The 19,270-nt window shown below is 41.5% G+C and overlaps 1 protein-coding gene across 4 annotated transcripts in view; it reads left to right on the top strand.

Moving 5' to 3' along the window:
- Nucleotides 1-19,270, top strand: part of FNDC3B (fibronectin type III domain containing 3B) — a 356,845-nt gene that overhangs the window by 99,567 nt on the left and 238,008 nt on the right. For 2 of the 4 annotated variants that reach the window (XM_027061428.2, XM_027061429.2), the window contains exon 3: nt 172-247. The exons of the other annotated variants lie outside the window; for them this stretch is intronic. In XM_027061428.2, the coding sequence (XP_026917229.1) occupies nt 172-247 (76 nt within the window). The remainder of the gene's footprint in view (nt 1-171; nt 248-19,270) is intronic. 4 annotated transcript variants of the gene reach the window in all.

The raw sequence follows: 19,270 nt of genomic DNA, 5'->3' as shown, positions 1-19,270 counted from the left end.
TTCTCCCCCTTAAATTTGAACCAGGTCTAAGACGTATCCTAAGTGTTGTGTTTATACAGGATTCTGTGCCACATACTTCCTGTCTAGTACATAAATTCAAGTAATAAAACCATTGAAGAGAAACCCCAGATGCTCTAGTATTAAATTGAAATTAATGTGTTATTTTGGCAGGTCATTCTCGTTCAAGTTAATCCAGGTGAGACTTTTACAATAAGAGCGGAGGATGGAACGCTTCAGTGCATTCAAGGTAAGGAAGTTTCTGTAAGCCTTCTAATCAGAGGGGTTTCTCCTTTATTTATTGTTTTAAGGAAGTAAAGTTTTTCTTTGTGTCTGCATGTTCTTTTCCAGAAGTAAAATTTATCTTGGATTTTTTAAAAACTTTTTTATCCTTCTGTAAAATAGGGTCTCCTTACTGCTGACGCAGGCCTGTGATGTGTAAGGGACAAAATCAAAATGCCTCTGGTATTCTGTCGGCTTTTACGTGAATTAATTTAACTTGGGAAAGCTTGCAGTATGTTAATATATTATGGAATTTGGAAAATGTTGAGATTTTGAAAGACTTTAAATTCTCAGCTGAGAACACGAACTTGTTCAAAGTAGATAAAAATTTCAAATATATATTGTGATGCTAACCAGATGATGTTTTTAGAGGTAAAGTCTGTATGAAGTGTCTGTTATTTGCTACTGATTAACAGAGGACTCTAAAATTTAGTGGCATAAGACAACAACGTTGATCATCTCACAGTTTTTGTGGGTCAGAGATTTAGGCACAGCTTCACTGTGTCCCACGGTCCCGGGCCTCTCAAGACGCTGAAATACAGGTGGGGGCTAGGGCCACAGTCATTGGGAGGCATGGCTAAGGGTCAGTCTGTTTCCAGGCTGGCTCGAGTGGTTGTTGGCAAGATCCAGGTTTTTGTGGGCTATTGGCGGGAGGCTTCACTCAGTTCCTCGCTAAGTGGCTTCTGCACGTGGCAGCTGGCTTCATCATAGCAGCAACTAGAGGGCAAGAGGGCAATACTAGGTCCCGCCCACTCCAGAAAGGGAATTGCATGGGGTGGGAGCACTGGCCGGAGGGAATCATTGGAGGCTCTTTAAGAGCTGCTCGCCCCGGTCTTCCCTCTGCCCGTAGTAAATTATGTTCCTCCATATGCAAAATACTCCCTTGCAAGTTCTCTGTTACAGCATCAACCCCGAGTCCAGAATCTTGTCATCTAAGTAAGTTCCAGGTGTAGGGTGACACTCCTTGGGTGTAGTTCTTTCAGTACAGCTCCTAGGGCATTTAATTTCTAGTTGTGTAAGACAATGCCTACTCTCTATAGTTCACTTTGGAAAGAAGTGACTTAGGTAGAGTTCCGTGTGGGAAGCTCAATCCAGATCTGTAGTTTGCCTGTAAACTCTACCGTGTGGGAGGACACTGTTTGTGACTGCTCTTCTTGGCAGTGATTGGGATTATAGGGATTTGCCTGTAATGGCAAATTCAATACTAGGTTGTTGGCTGGACTAGAATCTGACCAGAGGCCTTATTTTTAATTTTCTGGACTTGTTCACCAGTATATAAATGAATGAAGGGAAATGCCCGTTAGTTTGAGTTTCCCATAATGAGCTGCATGGAAAAAGGGTGGTTTTTCTATTGCTTTGTTTAATAGCAGAGCATGCTGCTTTGTGGTTTTGCTACTTGGTTTTGTACCTATGAGAACAAAATTTAGGGAAAAAAAACCTTCTACTTTTGGAGAAATGAGTGTATTTTCAAAGATTCAAGCCTAATGAATTTTAATTGCAGTTAATCTGAAATGACTTAACCATTCTATTAATGATTTTTACCGATTGCATTTCTCTGACCATTATGTTCCTGAGATTGATCTTTGGTGTTCTAAAGCATTTAAAAACTGAATCTAGGCTTTGGTGATGAACCATACAAAGAAACTTCAGGTAAAAGAAGAAAGGAAATAAATATATTAAAATAGTATGAGATACAGAATCTTTTATGTACATATAGTTCTGTAATAAACAGATACTGTCAACAAATAAAATCTCAAGATCCACTGTCTTAAAAAAAAACCACTCTAGAAAAATTCGGTAAAAAGTCATTTCACCTACATAGAATGAACCCAGTATTTTCAGTTCAGTAAGAAAGCATTTGAGCTTCTGGTCATGGTCACATTGGAGCCCCATGAATTAATTGGCAGGTAGACTGTGTTCCTCTACAACTCGAGTGTGTGCAATATAATCTATAAAAAGCAAATTGCTGAGTAGATCAACATATATGAAATCCACTCTTTCGTGCCACCTGCTTTTATTGTTCTGTGTCTAAAGTCTGTGCATGTATGCATGCCTGCATGCCTGTGTGTGTGTGTGTGTGTGCGCGCGCGCATGCTCATCTAGTTAGCATCTCCCCCACTTTTTTTTTTTTTTTTTTAGTTCATGTCAGTAACTGGTATACTCTGCTGGGAACGTTGCAAGTATATCACTCTGTTCATAATTGGAGCATTGTATTTATTCGTGATGATACTTGGAGATAAGTGACATTAACACCTCTTCCAGTGTTTTCAGAAATGCCTTTGACTAAAGCAGAGTTGTGGAGTCATTTATCTTTGGCTTCCCCAGCCTTCCTATCCTTTTTGCTCTCTTCTGAACCCCCAGCTACTATGGTTATCTACATGTGGGGCATGGTGGTACCTGGCCCAATTAATTGAAATGACACAGGATGTGAGAGACCAGGAGAGGGAACCAAGTGGTTGGGTAGAGCTTGGGAAGCCCTGGGGCAGCAGGATGAACTGCAGGAGCTGAAAGGAACCAGGAGCTGAAAGGAACCTGGAGTCCAGACCCAGGGACTGTCACTGTTGTATAATAGATGGTCCCTGAGCGTCCCCCACAAATAAGCCTTCTGTCGAGTTCCAGTGTAAGTGAATGCTTCACTCCACGTGGGTAGAGCATATCAACACAGAATGTGGGAATGAGCACTATATTTGTAAATTCCAACACAAATTGTAACATTTTTATCCTTTCACTGCAATTTACATCCCTGGTGTTGCTAATACTTATTTAGTTCTCAGGCTAGGCTTTGTATTCTCTCATTTAATGGATATGATAGTATACATGAGGCTGAGGCTCATGCAGGTTAATTTAAATACGCAAGATTCAAAGAGGCAGAGTTGAGTTTTCACCCCTTGTGTGTCTGATTGGAGAGCATGAGCTCCTTATTGCCTTGCTCTGTGGCTTTACATCAGGGAACCGCAGTAGTAGGACTCCGTTCCCTTTGGGCATGTGACAAGAGCAAGGTAGGTTTCTGTTCTAAAATAACAGGATTCTGGGTAGGATACCAGGATACCAGTACTCAGATGGCCAGGATGAAGTACAGGTGGTTTGCAGAGCAAAAGCATGTGGTAGAGACTGGGTCTATGGAAGAAGACAGATGTCCTGCTAACGGAACTAAGAGCAGAGAGTGTGACACAGGAGTACTGATTTAGAATTCCTGAAATTGTTTCTGCCCAAAGTTAGGACTGGGCCCAGAGTTGGGTTGGGCTGAGCCAGGTGGGGCTTCCAGTTCCAGCTGCCGTAAGAGGAGGGGGTATTAGGGGAGAGGACCAGTAATGTGGGAGGCAGCTTCTCTTGCTTACCTTTTAAAGACCTAGTAGGAAAAGATCTGAAAAGGAATTTTATTGTAATGGGGGGCTTCTGAAAGAAGTGTTTGCATTTTGCTAGAGATTGAAATGAAGAGAATAAAGGTCTAGTTGTGGTCTTTCAACAGCAGCCGGCAGGTGGGGAGGTGGTTTTTTGGGGGTGTTTGAGAGGGTGTTGGTTGTGGCCTTTCTGGAAAGTTTGAAGTCATAACTATTGCTTATACCACGGTTGAAACTGGCAGCTTAGTAACTTTGCTATTTCAACACTACTATTTCAGCGGGTTAGGGATTGCTGTTGGGAGTGGAGGGGATTAGGGGTAGGGAGCGCGGTTGGTTGTGAGGCTTTCCTGGAAACTCTGAAATTACACCATATGACGTCAACCTTCTTTACTTGAGTTTGTTAGCCTACTGATTTTCTCTATAAGACATGTATGACATCACTAGAAAGACACCAGAAGCCCATTGTGATTCCACGAACAGGCAGTTTGGCGAGTCGAAGCAAATCAATATAAAGAATATGGTTACTCTGGGGGGAAAACAAGACTTTGTTTTCATGAGAATGTCCTTGGTGATAATGAAGGAAGAAAAACACAGGAAACGTACAATTTGCTGTGAAAGCAAATTCATTTCTAATGGAATATTTCTCAATATTTTCCATGGAGCATGAATCATAGGTCTTGAAGGGGCCACAAAAGGTCATAGTTTATTCTCACTTGGAGGCAGCAATGTACCTATGGCACCCTAGACAAAAGATTTTTCTTTCTTAGGCCAGATGAAAGTATAAAGAGCCAATTGTCAGGGGGAAAAAAGGAATCTTAGCAATCAATATGAAGTCTTGCCTTTGCTTAAATTCAGGAATTAATAGAGGGCAGCTGCGGGTCTCTCCTATTATTTTCATATCCATGTCTGGGCTGAGGTGCTGGCATCGCAGCCTTCCTTCCTGTCCACACATGCCATCTTTTTATCTGGGCCATTTTTCTGTTCTCTGTAAAATCCTGCAGCCAAAACAAATACTGCACTTCCTTTAGGGCTCTGGGTCTGTCTCCTCCAGGAGCCCTCCTGGACCACTCCATTCCATTATGACCTCTGCATTCCTGGAGGAGCAGGTAGAGGTGGCATTGCCTGGAACAGCCTGATGATCTGTGGGTACCTTTCTTTAGCTCTTGAATTAGACTGTGAACTCAGTTGTGACCCAGTGTCCTCACCCTACCTGCCAGCCGCGCAGCCTCTTTTAAGGGACTTTTTAAAAATGCTTTTATTATTTGTATGTGAGAGAGAGCGAGCAAGCACATGAGTAGGGTAAGGGCAAAGAGAGGGGGAGACAGAAGATCTGAAGTAGGCTCTGCACTGAGAGCAGAACGCCAGACACGGGGCTCGGACTCAAACTGTGAGATCATGACCTGAGCCGAAGCAGGATGCTCAACCGACTGAGTCACCCAGGCGCCCCAGCAGCCTCTTAGTAATTATTAACTAGATCCTTGACTGGCTCTGGCATCCCATTAGGTGTGATGATTTTTTAAAATGTTATTATTGTGCTGGGAGCTTAAAAATGTTTAGTTCAATACTTTTTGTGGTCTCTAATGTCTCTGTAGAAGGACGTCCACTTTTCAAAAATGTTGGATCATTGAAGCTAATCAGTTTCCTTTAGAGAAACACGTTTAGAATCTCAAGTACTTTCATACAATATATTGCAACTTCAGTTTTTGTGTTTTAAGACTTATATACAAATCGTGAGCCTGAAGAAAACAGGTGGATGTCATGGTGATCGGAGAACAGACAGATTAAAGTAAAATGCTTGGGAAACACCATTAATTTAATAAAGAATACTATTGAGAGATAACCCAGTTGTTAATGTTTTCTGCCCAGAATAACTTAGACGCCTTTTACAGATGCGGTTTAGTCCTCTCACTTGTGTCCAGGGAGTTGAGACTGTGAAACGACAGCAGAACGTGTGGTAGGAGGTAAACAGGAGACCCCTGCTCCGACATGGCTGTAGCTTGGCTTGCCATCAGAGTATGGAACGTTCCCTCCCCTACTTATTCTCTGCAAGCCTTCTTCAGTTCTGTGTCTCATTCTCCTCCTGCTCCACTGAGTGTGGGAACTGTCTCATTGATGAACACCACGCTCTGCTCAGGGGCTCCGTGAATGACACCGTTGAGAGCGGTTCCACATTTCTGAATCTCCTCGATTGTCTCCCACCCCCCTCCCATCCTTGTATGATTCAGCACCCAGACCGCCACAGGGACTTTAATGTTACTTTTTTGTTTTTTTTAATTCCCTCATTTGGTGCCTTAAGTGCATTTATTAGACTTGTTTGGCACATTAAAACACTGACCTGTCATTCTTGTTAGGAATTTTATGACAGGTCCAAGGGGACTCTCGCTGTCTCTTGCTTTGTGTATCGAGAAACGACATGAGTGGTGTCAGAGCTGGGGTTTACAAGTTGAGGCAGACTATAGTTTCACAAGCAAAGCGTCTATATGGTCTACTCCTTTAAAGCAGACTCTGCATATAAATGAGAAATTCTTGTTTTACTGGCTTAGAACCAAGGGAGAAGACCTGTGACAAGTGAAGTCGGTCTTCTGAGGTTGATTGAACCCTTGCCTTGGCTTACATCTGCAAACAAGTTTTTCATCAAAAATATTTGCGTGGTTTGAGAGTGAAATTAATTTTATGTGAGTGCCTTACTTTCTTCTGAATCTTTGCAAACTTTCATTACATTGAACATGTAATTGTTATTGGACTATGTTTATTTGTAGAATGTATTATATATAAGTGGAAATTTTTTTTTCTTATTATAAGACTAGGATTTTGAGAGCCACTTTTCTGTGTGAGAAACTGCCTTAAAAACGCATTTCTTTCGCAATAGGGGCATGGGGGACGTGGGGCGGGGGGCGGTTTGTGAGTGATCGCTTATCTGAAATGTTACATGAAGAGTTAGGCCTCACTTGAAAATCTTTTAGAATTGCCCAGACTAGCCCCAGTGTCCTGCATGTCTTTCTGATTGATCCCAAACTGTATTCGGTGAGGGAGGGTTCACAGTCCTTCAGTGAGGTTCTAAGCTGGGAAGGTCTGAGTTTCTAGGAAAACTTGGACTTGCTCCATCAGCTTGCCAGTCCATCATATAGCTCTTAGATGTCAGCTTCCGGACAAAGCGGTTTTGCCTGTGTGTGTGTGTGTGTGTGTGTGTGTGTGTGTGTGTGTGTGATATTGGTCAAAAATAACTTAGCATTTTGGAGTATACCCGATCTCTGAAATGTTTGGGAGCTTTACTTTGAACGTGATGATTTGGCTTTGCTGTCATACATAGACGTGCACAGACATATGTTGTGAACGGGCATTCCATAAGGGGACCTGCTAGGCCTCCTTCAGACCATAGCTTGCTGCTGAGCAACTGGAAGTTGACCAGTAGGGTCGTCTCCGCAAGGGCTGGCAAGTATTGATGGGCCTAGAGGAGAAAGTCCAGGTCATGGAAGGGGTGGGAGGAAGGTCTGTGATCGTCCATGCAGCTGTCATCATGCCGGGATTGAGTAATGTCACGAGACTCGGTTGCATCAGTGCCAAACTATGTCGCTTCCCAAGAGGTGTAAAGTCCGTCTCCACGGAGGTACCCAGTGTATCTGCTTCTTTCTGTCCTTCTTCTGCCCTTGCCAGTTATCTCGATTGTTTACATCTGTTCTTACATTTACACAGTTAAGACAAAAACTTCACCTAACGTTCCACCGTCGGACTTTCTTTGGCCTTTTTTTCTCCAAGGAAAGTTTTGTGATTTGATTAGTTAGCAGTTATAAGGAGGATGTTCTAAGAGGAAAGGCTATGTAATGTGATCCCTGGTTGTTTGCTAGCTAATGCTTAATCCCTTAGCCTCAGTTTTTCTCTCTGAAAGTGGGGATGATACTAATATCTATCCAATACAGTTGTGAGATAATCCATTGTAAGGGCCTTCATCACCACCACCACCACCACCACCACCATTATCTAGCAATATACACAGGTTTGCTGATCATTTTTGTTCTAAGGAGATGTCGTGATAAGTTGTGTGCAGGGACTTGATTTTCTGACTCCTGGAAATCAGTGGAAGGACTAGCCTTCATTTTACTTACTACTTACTCTAGCCTTGCTTTCTTGGGGTTGATGGTGATGGCAACAGATCAGACGTTTCTGACAAACGTTTATGGGAATGTATGTATTGTTCAGACGTAGGTTGTGGAGAAGACCATGGGTCCGCTGTTCCACTCATTTAAAGTAAGCTCTGCTGTAGTTCAAGCCTCAGCTGTTGCTTTTCTTGGGGGTAATAAATAGTTAACTCTCAGAGCATGCCTGAGCAGCCATACTCAGGCCTGTAAAGCAGTTCCTCTGGGTATGCCTTGCCTTTTACATTTCAATTAAATCCCATGCTACTTTCAAATAAAATAAAATGTATTTATCTAAGTAGACTCCACACCCAACGTGGGTCTGGCACCCCTGACCCTGAGGTCAAGGGTTATGTTGCTGTACCACTGAGCCAGGCAGGCATCCCAAATTTCATACTACTTTTAATCTTTATTTTGTGTGTCCTGCTTTTAGGCAGTACCAAAGGGCTGTAAGGCATATGGGTAGATCTTTATGGGCTTTGGAGTGAGATTACCTGGCTTAAAAATTCCTTGCATCTTGTAGATCGTAAAATCAGTTACTTCTCTATTGCTCTGTTTTCCTATCTGTGGAATAGGAATGACAGTATCCATCTTGAAGGGTTACCCTGAGGATCAAATGACATACTGTGTAGAAAGCACTTAGCTTCTGGGTCATTGTAAGGTTCCAATAAATAAGAACCATGTTAGGCCCCCAGTTTCCATTATGGCCAGACATTGAATAACTCTTCATTTTTGTTACCTGCCATTTTAAAGTATTCCAGGAAAACCCATGTGAACTTGTGTGATTGGTTAGGATTCATTCTTTCTTTCTTTCTTTCTTTCTTTCTTTCTTTCTTTCTTTCTTTCTTTCTTTCTTTCTATTTTTTTATTAGAATTTTTTTTATGTTTATTTTTTTTGGGGGGGGGGGTACACAGCACACAAGCGGGGGAAAGGCAGAGAAAGAGGGAGACACAGAATCCGAAGCAGGCTGCAGGCTCTGAACTGTCAGCACAGAGCCCGATGTGGGGCTTGAACCCAGGAGTCATGAGATCATGGCCTGAGTTGAAGTCGGACACTTAACTGACTGGGCCACCCAGGTGCCCCTGGTTAGGATTTTTTAGATGTCTTCACATTCTTGTCATCATGCTCCAAAATAACACATTCAAAAATTTTACGATGGGAATTTAGCTTGTGTGCCCTTTTGCCTTTCAGACTTGTTAAACAATGGTTAAAATGCCATTTCTGAAGATACCACTGCTTGGAGTTGCTTAAATGTCGCAGTTCTTTGGATGTCCGATAATTCAGAAGAGCAAATGGTGTCCCATTACCTCACTTGTCTGCCACATTTTATTTCACAGCTTGTAGTCTTTTGGGTCTTGCTTTTTTCTTTCTGTAGTTTTTACTCTTACAACTTGAAACGGAAACTGTCATGTCGGAAGTGTCTTTAAAAGAAACTGTAAAGGGTTCTTCAAAGGGTAGGGTTCTCAAGACCAGGGATCAAATCTGGTGATCTGTGTATCCCAGTGCCTTTCCAGCACCTGCTAGGCATTCAGAATAAAGAATGTCATTTATTAACAAACTGCTAAAAATCCATGTCAAAGTGATGGGAAAATTCTGAGTTAATTCACAGAGATTCTTTTTCCTTTTTGTTTGTTATTGTACTTAATTATATGTACTCCTAGTTTTTCAAATTAAGATAATGAATGAAGGGAAGAGTGCTTTTCAGAAACACCCAGCCCTTCTGACAAAGTCCATTAGGTATATGGGTTAGGTCCACTTATCTGTAAAAAGGGTGAAGGAATGATTATTCATTCTTCTGGTAATTTGTTTCCTTTTGTGGGGAGAAGGCTGGGAACATCTCGGAAAATATTTTTAACACTCTTTAATAGTAAAAGACCAACTTTATTTTTTGTGTTATTAGCAAATATTTTCATGTAGATTACTCACTAATGTTTTATAAATGTCTTCGTGTGGTTAAAAATTACCGCATTTATCTGCAGGAGTCAACTCTCAAACTCTGTGTCAGACCCAGGAATAGGTAGGGTACACTTTTAGTTGCAAATGAGTCTGGTCACTGAATTAAATGGAGTAGTTTTTCTCTTTGTCTACCGCCATTGTGATCTAAGAGGAGAGGGAGGGAAGTGGGGAGGTGGGCAGCAGGGAAGAGCAGGCAGGAAGGAGGCCAGAAGAGCCTGGTGTGGGCAGGGGGGCTGGTGGTGGCATGTAGAAGTGGGAAGGGCAATCAGGTGCTTAGGGAGGTGGTCATGACTTGCTGACCAGGGCGGCCCAGTGAAGGGATAGAATGAGTGATGGGTGCTAGATGAATTGGACATGTCTCTAAGATAGATGGAATCTGCTCTTTGAGAAAAACTTTTTTCCTTTAATGAATATTTTGTACTCCTTCCATCCCAATTGGACAAGCAACAGGATGAACAAAACAGGATGAGAAGGCAAAGTTAAAAAAAAAAAAGTAAATCACTTTTTTTCTGCTTGTCAACTTGGCTGTTGCTTCTCTGAGGACACTTTTCAGTGACTCGGAAGGTATTTTGCGCACTGTTTTTTGAGTGAAGACTGCTGGGTAAAAGGTGGGGGGGAGGATGTTTTAATGCTTCTTTCTGGGCCCATCCAAATGTGGAGAAAGCTGGCCTCAGAATTGCCCAGATCAGTGACTTTCCTTTATGATGTTTGGTTTGGGGTTGTTTGAATATACCCACATTTCTTATGTGGTTCAATGTAACCTCCTCTCCCCTCCCTGACCCTCCTTTTGCAATTTGGAGAGAAAACGTTTTTTTTTTTTTTTCAAGTCTTTCTGTGTCTTGAGTTAAAGTGGAAGCATTTCATAATTTAACTGTGGCACCTTTATGGAAACTTTGTATGTTGCATTGTAGAGTCAGAATTAACACCAGTTTTGTGGTAACTTTCTGGCTATAGGAGTTTCCACATTTTTACTTAATTTGAAGAGCTTCCCATCATTACCGAATTGTAATTTCTATTCTAAACGGACAAGAAATGGAGATACAGCATCAAGGGAAGAAAAGTCTTTAGGAATAGGAGTAGAAACTTAAGATCAAAATATAAGCATTATTCTTAGTGTATTTTTTTAAAAAAATTTTAATGTTTATATTTGAGAGAGAGAGAGAGAGAGAGAGAGAGAGAGAGAGCGCGAGAGAGCGAGCGTACGTGCACGAGCTGGGGGAGGTGGGGTGCAGAGAGAGAGGGAGAAGCAGAATCCAAAACAGGCTCCAGGCCCGAGCTGTCAACGCAGAGCCTGATGTGGGGCTCGAACTCACGGACCATGAGATCATGACCTGAGTCGAAGTTGGATGCTTAACCGACTGAGCCAACCAACAGGCGCCCCTATTAGTGTATTTTCGAGTGAAAATGTTATTCTGTGAGAGGACTGGCCACGTGAATTTTGTTTTGTTTTGCAGTTCTCATTAAAGTGAATATATACACGCACCTCATGTAAATGTCCTGTTAAACTCTGGTTTGCTTGTCCTTTTCTTGATGTGCCCAGTCTTTAACAGGTTCCAGGGTTGGATTATTTTGGTTCTTGAGGATTGGATCTTTCAACATCGGTTCAATGGGTCTCATGCTACATCCAGCAGCGTTGATTTTCTGTGCCTACTGTACCAACAGAGAAGCAGTGAGGTCTTTGCAAGTAGTGTAATCAATCTCTATACTTAAATTGTCTTGGAGTATAAGCATGAAATAGTTATGAAATATTAATAAAGTACAGAATACAGCAGAAGCATGGTATGTTATCCCATAAATTAGAAATTAAGATCTGAGTTAACTTGGTTAATTTATTCCTTTTTTTTTCCCTTAAAGTTTATTTATTTTGAGAGAGAGAGAGTGAACAGGGGTGGGGGCAGAGAGAGGGAGAGAGAGAATCCCAAGCAGGCTCTGCAAAGTCAGCACAGAGCCCGATGCAGGGCTCAAACTCATGAAGCCGTGAGATCACGACCTGAGCCAAAAGCAAGAGTCTGACGCTTAACCCAGGCATCCCTAGTTAATTATTCTTAGTTAATGATCAAGACAGTTTCTATTCTGTGAGTCAAGTATTCACATTTTAAGTGACCTAGTTCTTGCATCATGTGCTTAAAATAAATAACATCTCTGACATCTCAGAATTTTATTATTGTTTTTAATATTTATTTCTTTATTTCCCCCCAGAATTTTAAAGCTGGTTGTATTAATGTGGTGATTTGTAAATTTTGCTCATTAGATGACCCAGGGAACTTAAAAAAACAATATAACAAAATAAATGCGGTCGATCTTTGGGTTAGTTTTAGGAAATTGTCAGATTGTAGATGGGTAAGGCCTGGGCATTAGTCGTTTTGAAAAGTTTCACAGTTGATGCTAATCGCAGTGGAGATTGAGAATCACTGCTTAACCGAATCCTCAGGCTAGCTTAAACTCCTAGGCCATGTTTCCCCTAATAAGTTACACTGCACATACTGCGACCCTTGTCTGTCCATTTCATTCAGGTTAGTGTTCTTGAGGAAGTTTTGCAGTTTTTCGAAGTGCTTAAAGATCTTTTATTTTGTATTCAGATACTTACTAAGGCAACGCTACACGGAGGTTGTGTTTATTAAACCTGTTAACTAAATTGGCCTCAAGGGCCAACAAAGAGAAATTTGATCTCTGCGGAGTACAGATTTGTTTTCTCTCTCTTTAGATGTAAACACAATATTTGTTCACCTGTTGTAAACTAAAATTCAGAATTGATCAGAACAGCTAAGATTGCTTAGGGTGGATGAAGTTGGAAAAAGTGAGAAAAGAACCATCTGACGACCACTTGGTGCTTGCAGAAGCTGCTTTTACCCTGTTTCTGCTTGACTTTATGAAAGAATCGGGGAAGCACTGTTGCTTCCCTCTTCGTGTCCTTCGTTCTAGATTGTACCCACTACCTCGAATGGGGGCAGTGTCCAGGAAACACCTTGGTATTTGACTCCGGTCGTCCCACAGCGTACGTGAATCCAAGGGATTGTATCTGGTGTCAGGTGCGGGTCATTACCAATGACTTTAGCAGGGAGGTTGTTAAAACACACATTGCTGGTACCAGCCCCAGGGTTTCGGGTTCGGGTTGGGGTAGGGTGTGCTGATGATTTGCATTTCTGAGGAGTTCCCAGGTGATCCTGATGTTTTTGGTTTTGGGACCCGGCTTTGAGAACAACTGAGGTGAGGTAGGTGAAGGGCACTTGTAAGGAAAACGGACTGTAAGGGTAGCGCACTTAAAAGAGAGAACTCTTGGGATTCAGTTTGGTCACAAAATGGACAAAAGGGGCAAAAAAAATCCACGTGAATGCAGAAAAATGAGAAAGAATCGGCTTAAACTCTTCGATCATAAATTCAAAGGTAAAATTTTTTTCTTGGTCTGAAATTTTTTCCCCTTTGTCTCCTGGAATTTCAAAGACCTGACATTTGGATCAGGGGCTCTGTTTTCAAAGGATTTGTTTGTAAACCGTCTTTCACTTTACATCTTCTAACTCCATTGCCATTTTATCAGGAATTCCTCTTTCTTTGTGCCTCCATTCCCACATAATGAGACTATGATTGCCAAAGATATCCTAGGAATATTTTAAAGTTTAATGAATATCATTATGTGCATGTGGGGATCACTGAGTTAGGAAACTATTCTGAACAGATCAACAGGTAATAAGCAAGTACATTTCTTTCGCCAGTTAGCTGTGTTGTACATAGTAAAAGAAAAAGCCAAAAGGGGGAGGGTAAACATAGGTAGACCCATATGGAAGTTGGCTTCAGCGTGTATCTTCTAAAGAAATAGGCAGGTTTTAAAGCATAAAACTGGGGGGGGGGGGGGGAGGAGGAAGTGACTCAGAATTCAAAATAGATAGGGTTGCACACCAGTAATGGTCCAGGAACGGTGCCTGGAGAAGAGAGGAGAAACAAGCCATGGGAGGCATTTGGGGTTGGTGAATGACTCCATAGTAACGTGGAAAACAGGATTATACATATTCTTTTTTTTTCCCCCTCTGGTGGACAGGGCATCATTGTAGGAACTCAGAACTTTGTGCCTTGTTTTAAAAATCTGTTTCAGGGGTCAAACTGAATTCCAGACCGATTATTAGTAATTAAAGTTACAGCTCTTGAAGAGCTTTTCTCATGATCTCTAGATGAGTTCTGCTGCTGTTCTGTGACTTGAATTCATTGATCATTTTTCTACTCCTCATTGCACCTGTCATGCTGGTATCAGCAATTAACATTCCTCCGAGGTGAATAGAATGCCAGCCTCCATCTCAGATGGAACTCAAGAACAACAGGTGCATTCTACCTGTTTCTTGGCTTTACCCGGGGTGGTCAGAAGGCAAGTAATTAACCACAGAACAGACTCTGGAGAAAATGAGATTCTTTCAAATTTGAGCCAGAGTGCTGAAAAGTGGCTCTGGGTAATGTATTTAGGAGACGTAGGGAATGTCTCAACAGGAAGGGTGGAATAGTCTTGCTAACCTGACCTCTTTAAATTTATGTCAAGCTTGTTTCCCTTTGTCGATAACAAATCTTAACTGTGCACCTTCCACAGACCCTCTGTGTTGTGCAGCTTTTTGTTGTTGTTGACTTAGGTTCACATCCAAGGTCACTAGACTTGAACTCCTAAGGTGAAAATCAGCTGATTATATTGTTACTTTTCCTCCTCCCTCTTAAATGAAGAAACCTGACAAAACCTTGTGGCTCTGATTAGAGGAAGAGTCCCCCTGATACAAATTTAACTCCGTTCCCATTCACTCTAGTTCCAGTAATCAGAACCTCGCTTTCCTCACCTGAGAATAAGAGGATTGGACCAGATCATGTCTAAAATTCTTCTTACTGTTCAGTGTTCATTCCTCTCTCACTTTAATTCCTCTAGAATTCTCTGCCACTTATATGTTCCTAATTTTCATGAAAAGACTAAGCTCTTAAATAGGTTCGAGTGTGGGCAGATTTCAAGAGCTTAATTATCTAGGATTTTCTCTTTGCAAGTGAGATGTTAAATTATCATTTGAGACTCTTTAGGTACTACAAGAATTTCTCTGAAATTTTATTAGTATTAAGTTAATCTTGACTAGGAACAAAAAAAAGGGAAAGAAAATTACCCAGGATAATTTTTTTTCTTGTTTTAATAATTGCCACATATTTTTTAAGTTTAGAGAATGTTTTATTAATTTCTATAATCAAACCAATGTAGATAAGACTTTACGTATATAATACAGTGCATTACCCCTGTACAAATGGAAACAATTGTTTAATATTTCTAGACCGGTATGGCTGTTAATTTCTGTAGTTTGCCAACCCAACACTGTACAACTGAGATACTTTTCCCAAAGTTGACAGCACAGCTAAAGTTTCCAAAAATTCATATATGTAATATGTGTGTGTATGCGTATGTTTGTATTTTCATAAAAAGATCAGTGGTAGTATGTTACGCATCAATAGCAGCAACAGCTTTTCTAGGTTCTGTAGTCATCTGAACAAGATGATAGGGACATCTGGGACACTCCATTAATAAAGAAGAAAGAAAAAAAGTCAAAACAAAAAACAAAACCGCAGAAAACAGCAAAGTTCTGTTACTGTCATGGTACCTGGCACCAGTTTTTAGTAGCTTCTCAGTTGGTAATTGGCACATTTTAACATGTAAAGCATTGAGGCGCCTGGGTGGCACTGCTGGGTGAGTGTGCGAGTCTTGGTTTCAGTTCAGGTCATGATCTCATGGTTTTGTGAGTTCAAGCCCCGTGACAGACTCTGCACTGGCAGCTGGGAGCCTGCTTAAGATTCTCCGTCTCCCTCTTTCTCTGACCCTGGCTCACTCACACACACACTCTCTCTCTCTCTCAAAATAAGTAAATAAACTTACTAAAAAAAAAAAAAAATTAAAGTGGGAAGCATCTGGCATATGGTAGACATATACGGACATCGCTGGTGTGGTCGTCCCTTCACAATGGAGTCACCTGGGATTTAAAAGCTTTTATTTATTTTATTTTATTTTTTTAATTAATTAACTTTTTTTAACATTTATTTTTGAGACAGAGAGAGAGCATGAACAGGGGAGGGTCAGAGAAAGAGGGAGACACAGAATCTGAAACAGGCTCCAGACTCTGAGCTGTCAGCACAGAGCCTGACACGGGGCTCGAACCCACGGACCGCGAGATCATGACCCGAGCCGAAGTCGGACGCTTAACCGACTGAGCCACCCAGGTGCCCCTCACCTGGGATTTAAAACAAGTCATGCTCTAGTCGCTGCCTCCAGAGATTATGGTATAACTGGTACAGTATATGTTTAAAAAAAAATTTTTTTTTTTAATGTTTATTTTTGAGAGCCAGAGAGAGACAGTTTGAGCAGCAGAGGGGCAGAGAGAGAGGGAGACACAGGGTCCGAAGCAGGCTCCAGACTCGGAGCTGTCAGCACGGAGCCTGATGCAGGGCTCAAACTCCCTAACTGTGAGATCATGACCTGAGCCGAAGTCAGAGGCTTAACCAACTGAACCACCCCCACTACCTAGTATGTTTCTAAAGATTGAGTTCTCATTACTTTACATTGCATTTGTTAGAGCACTGGGTGGGTTTTATTTGTATGACATCTGCTATTTAAGGTATTGAATTATTTGTGAGTGGCGGAATTCCTAAGGGCACAAAAAGCGATGCTTTCTCATCCTAGGCGTACCACAGCTACTGTAAAGGGTCTGTCTTGGCTCCCATCCTGTGCCTGCCTCTTGTCCATGAACCCGATGGCATTGCCTTGCCACTGGTCTCTCATCTATAGGACACCACCCATGCTTGTCCTTTTTGCTTTGGTTTCTTAGGATTATTTGTGGTCATATTACTCAATCTACAATGCCATTGATTTTGAGAATATGTCATTATTTTATGTATCTCCACAAAACAGGAGACAGCCATCCTTGAATAATGACTTGCCATTAATGTAAAATGTTTTCCTTTTTCAGATGTTAAAATGAGGAAAGAGAAGTTACTTGGAACCAATGAAATACACTAATTTAGTTTTTAATTTCTCTTCCAGATTTAATCAGGTCTTTATTATTATTATTTTTTAATGTTTATTTATCTTTGAGAGAGAGACAGAATAAGAGTGGGTTAGGGGCAGAGAGAGAGGGAGAACACAGAAGCCAAAGCAGGCTTCAGGCTCTGAGCTGTCAGCACAGAGCCTGACGCGGGGCTTGAACTCACAAGCTGGGAGATCATGACTGAGCCGGAGTCGGACGCTTAACGGACTGAGCCACCCAGGCACCCCACCCCAATCAGGTCTTTAAAAATCACAAATTGATACGGGGTTTTCCTAATTCTGTGTTGCATAATCATTTCATGTACGCTTGTGTGTGTAAAAATTGGAAAACTTACTATTCTATTTACTTTTCAGTTTTAGGAATGTGACCAATTTGTTTAAACACTATTCCTTCTAGATCTGTCCTCGAGCATTTATCTACAAACCATAATCTTGCGATGCTCTTTGTTAGTTTTAGCTTCTCACCAAATGTCTGTCTCATTATGCCAGAAGGCTCATTTTTTTTTTAATGCCTATATATGTTTGAATACACACACACACACACTGTATGTGTGTACATGTTTGCCATTGTTACCGCTTGGGTGGGTTCTGTTTGGTCCAAAACTTTTGGTAAGATTTTCACTTTGGGTTTCACTTTGGGTTTTTGGTAAGATTTTCAGAGTTCCTCTGTGGTTCATCCGTGTGCTGGTTTTTACAGCATTATCCTATTAAAAATGATATAGTCTGGTTCTTATGTGCTTCTAACATTTATGTGGAAAACATTTAGTCCTGGCGACTTATCCCTGCCCCCCACCTTTTTTGTTGGTTTGTGTTTTTTGGCCTACCATGAGTGTTAACCATGTTACCTTTGAATCTGGACCATCTCCCTCTAAATACCTTCCTTGCATAAGAACTAATTTAAATTTATTCCAGGTGTATAAGCAGTATATGAGGTTTGGTAGTTTTTATTTTTGAGAGGAGTTTAAAGCTTCGCTGTAGTTTATCAGGGCATCTGAGTATTTTTCTTCGGTGAAAGTGTTACATGTGAAACCTGTGGTAGCCAGTTAAACTGAGTTTCTCCCCCACAAGGAGGTACTGGTGAGATCCACTTAAGATACTCTGTTCCTCTGTGAAGACCAGGTTTGATGAGGTGATGCTCAGCTTAGATGTACTGTTGTTCATTTTATGAATGGCTAAAGATTAAAAGAGTACTTTTTATGTCACTAAATCTCTAGGTACCTAGAACATTTGATTTTTAGTCTCCAGTTCCTCATGGAAAAGTTAGTGCTGTAGCCACATGTAGTGTCCTGGCTCTGTGTGGTTTTCTTCTGTCTCTGGGTTGTTCCTAATGCTTCTATTCCTATAGACTCCTCTTGGAAGCTACATAGTCCCTTTTGCATTAGGGTTTGTGTGTGCGCATGTGTGCTTAGGGCAGTTAACACCTCTCTGCGTGGTAACTCAGTGCCTTCCAGAGCTGATGGGAACAGATTGCCTTTGCCGCGTCCTTGCGGTGTTCGTGTGTATCACTCTCTGCCCTCCATCCTGTGCTGCTTCTCTCCTTAACACCCCCTTCTCCATGTCCTGAATCACTCTGTCTTCACTTTCTTTCTGTCCTTGTTTCTTCTGTTACTGCTCTCCATGGGAAGGGATGTTTTCTTCAGCACACATAGTGTTTTTGAGGAGAAAGATTTGACTTTTGGGCTGTCTGCTTAAGACCTTCCAAGAGTAGAGGGGAAAGCCCTCAACTGAGGAGGTTTCTGGAGGGCGGGAACCACATTTGTTCTTTACAGAATCCCTGTTCTAATTTGCAACAGATCAAGAAACTTTTGGTACCCTAGGTGCATAGGAACCGTGCTATTTTAGCATCTTAACCTTAATCATGTTGGTTTACCTGGGCAGGATTGATTTTACTAGACTGGCTACTTAAAATATGGTACAGTAGTACCCCCCCCACCCCTCTCCACTGGGATATATTTTAAGCTTCCCAGTGGATGCCTGAACTGCAGATCATACCAAACCCTGTACGTACTATGTTTTTTCCTATGCCTGCATTCCTATGATAAAGTTGAATTTATGGATTGGGCACAGTAAGAGATTAATGACAATAACTAATAATAAATTAGAATAATTATAACAATATGCTGTACAAAAGTTGTGCAAAATATGAAACCGAAAGTTGTATGATATCTCAAAATATCTTGTTCTCTACTCCTCCTTCTTGTGATGATGTGAGGTGATAAAATACCCTCACGATGAGATGAAATGGCGTGAATGGCACAGACCCTGTGGCCTGGCGTTAGGCTGCCCTTGACCTTCTCAGGAGGGGCCAGAAGGAGGGTCGTCTGCTTGGTGGGTAACAAAGGCTGCCGTGCAAAACCTTGGATAAGGGGAACGACTGTATTGTCCTCTATTCCTTGGGTCTCTTTGTGCAGGTCTCTCTGCTAGTTGTCATAAATCTGTCCTGTGAGATACCACGATGACATCTGGCATACCTTATTTGTTTATTGTTTTTACTGTGCATTTTTAGAAAAGACCCGCA

The sequence above is a fragment of the Acinonyx jubatus genome, chromosome C2 (assembly GCF_027475565.1).
Source record: "Acinonyx jubatus isolate Ajub_Pintada_27869175 chromosome C2, VMU_Ajub_asm_v1.0, whole genome shotgun sequence".
Taxonomy (NCBI): Eukaryota; Metazoa; Chordata; class Mammalia; order Carnivora; family Felidae; genus Acinonyx; species Acinonyx jubatus.
Note: the sequence above shows the minus strand (reverse complement) of the source record. Positions and strands in the feature narration are given on the sequence as shown.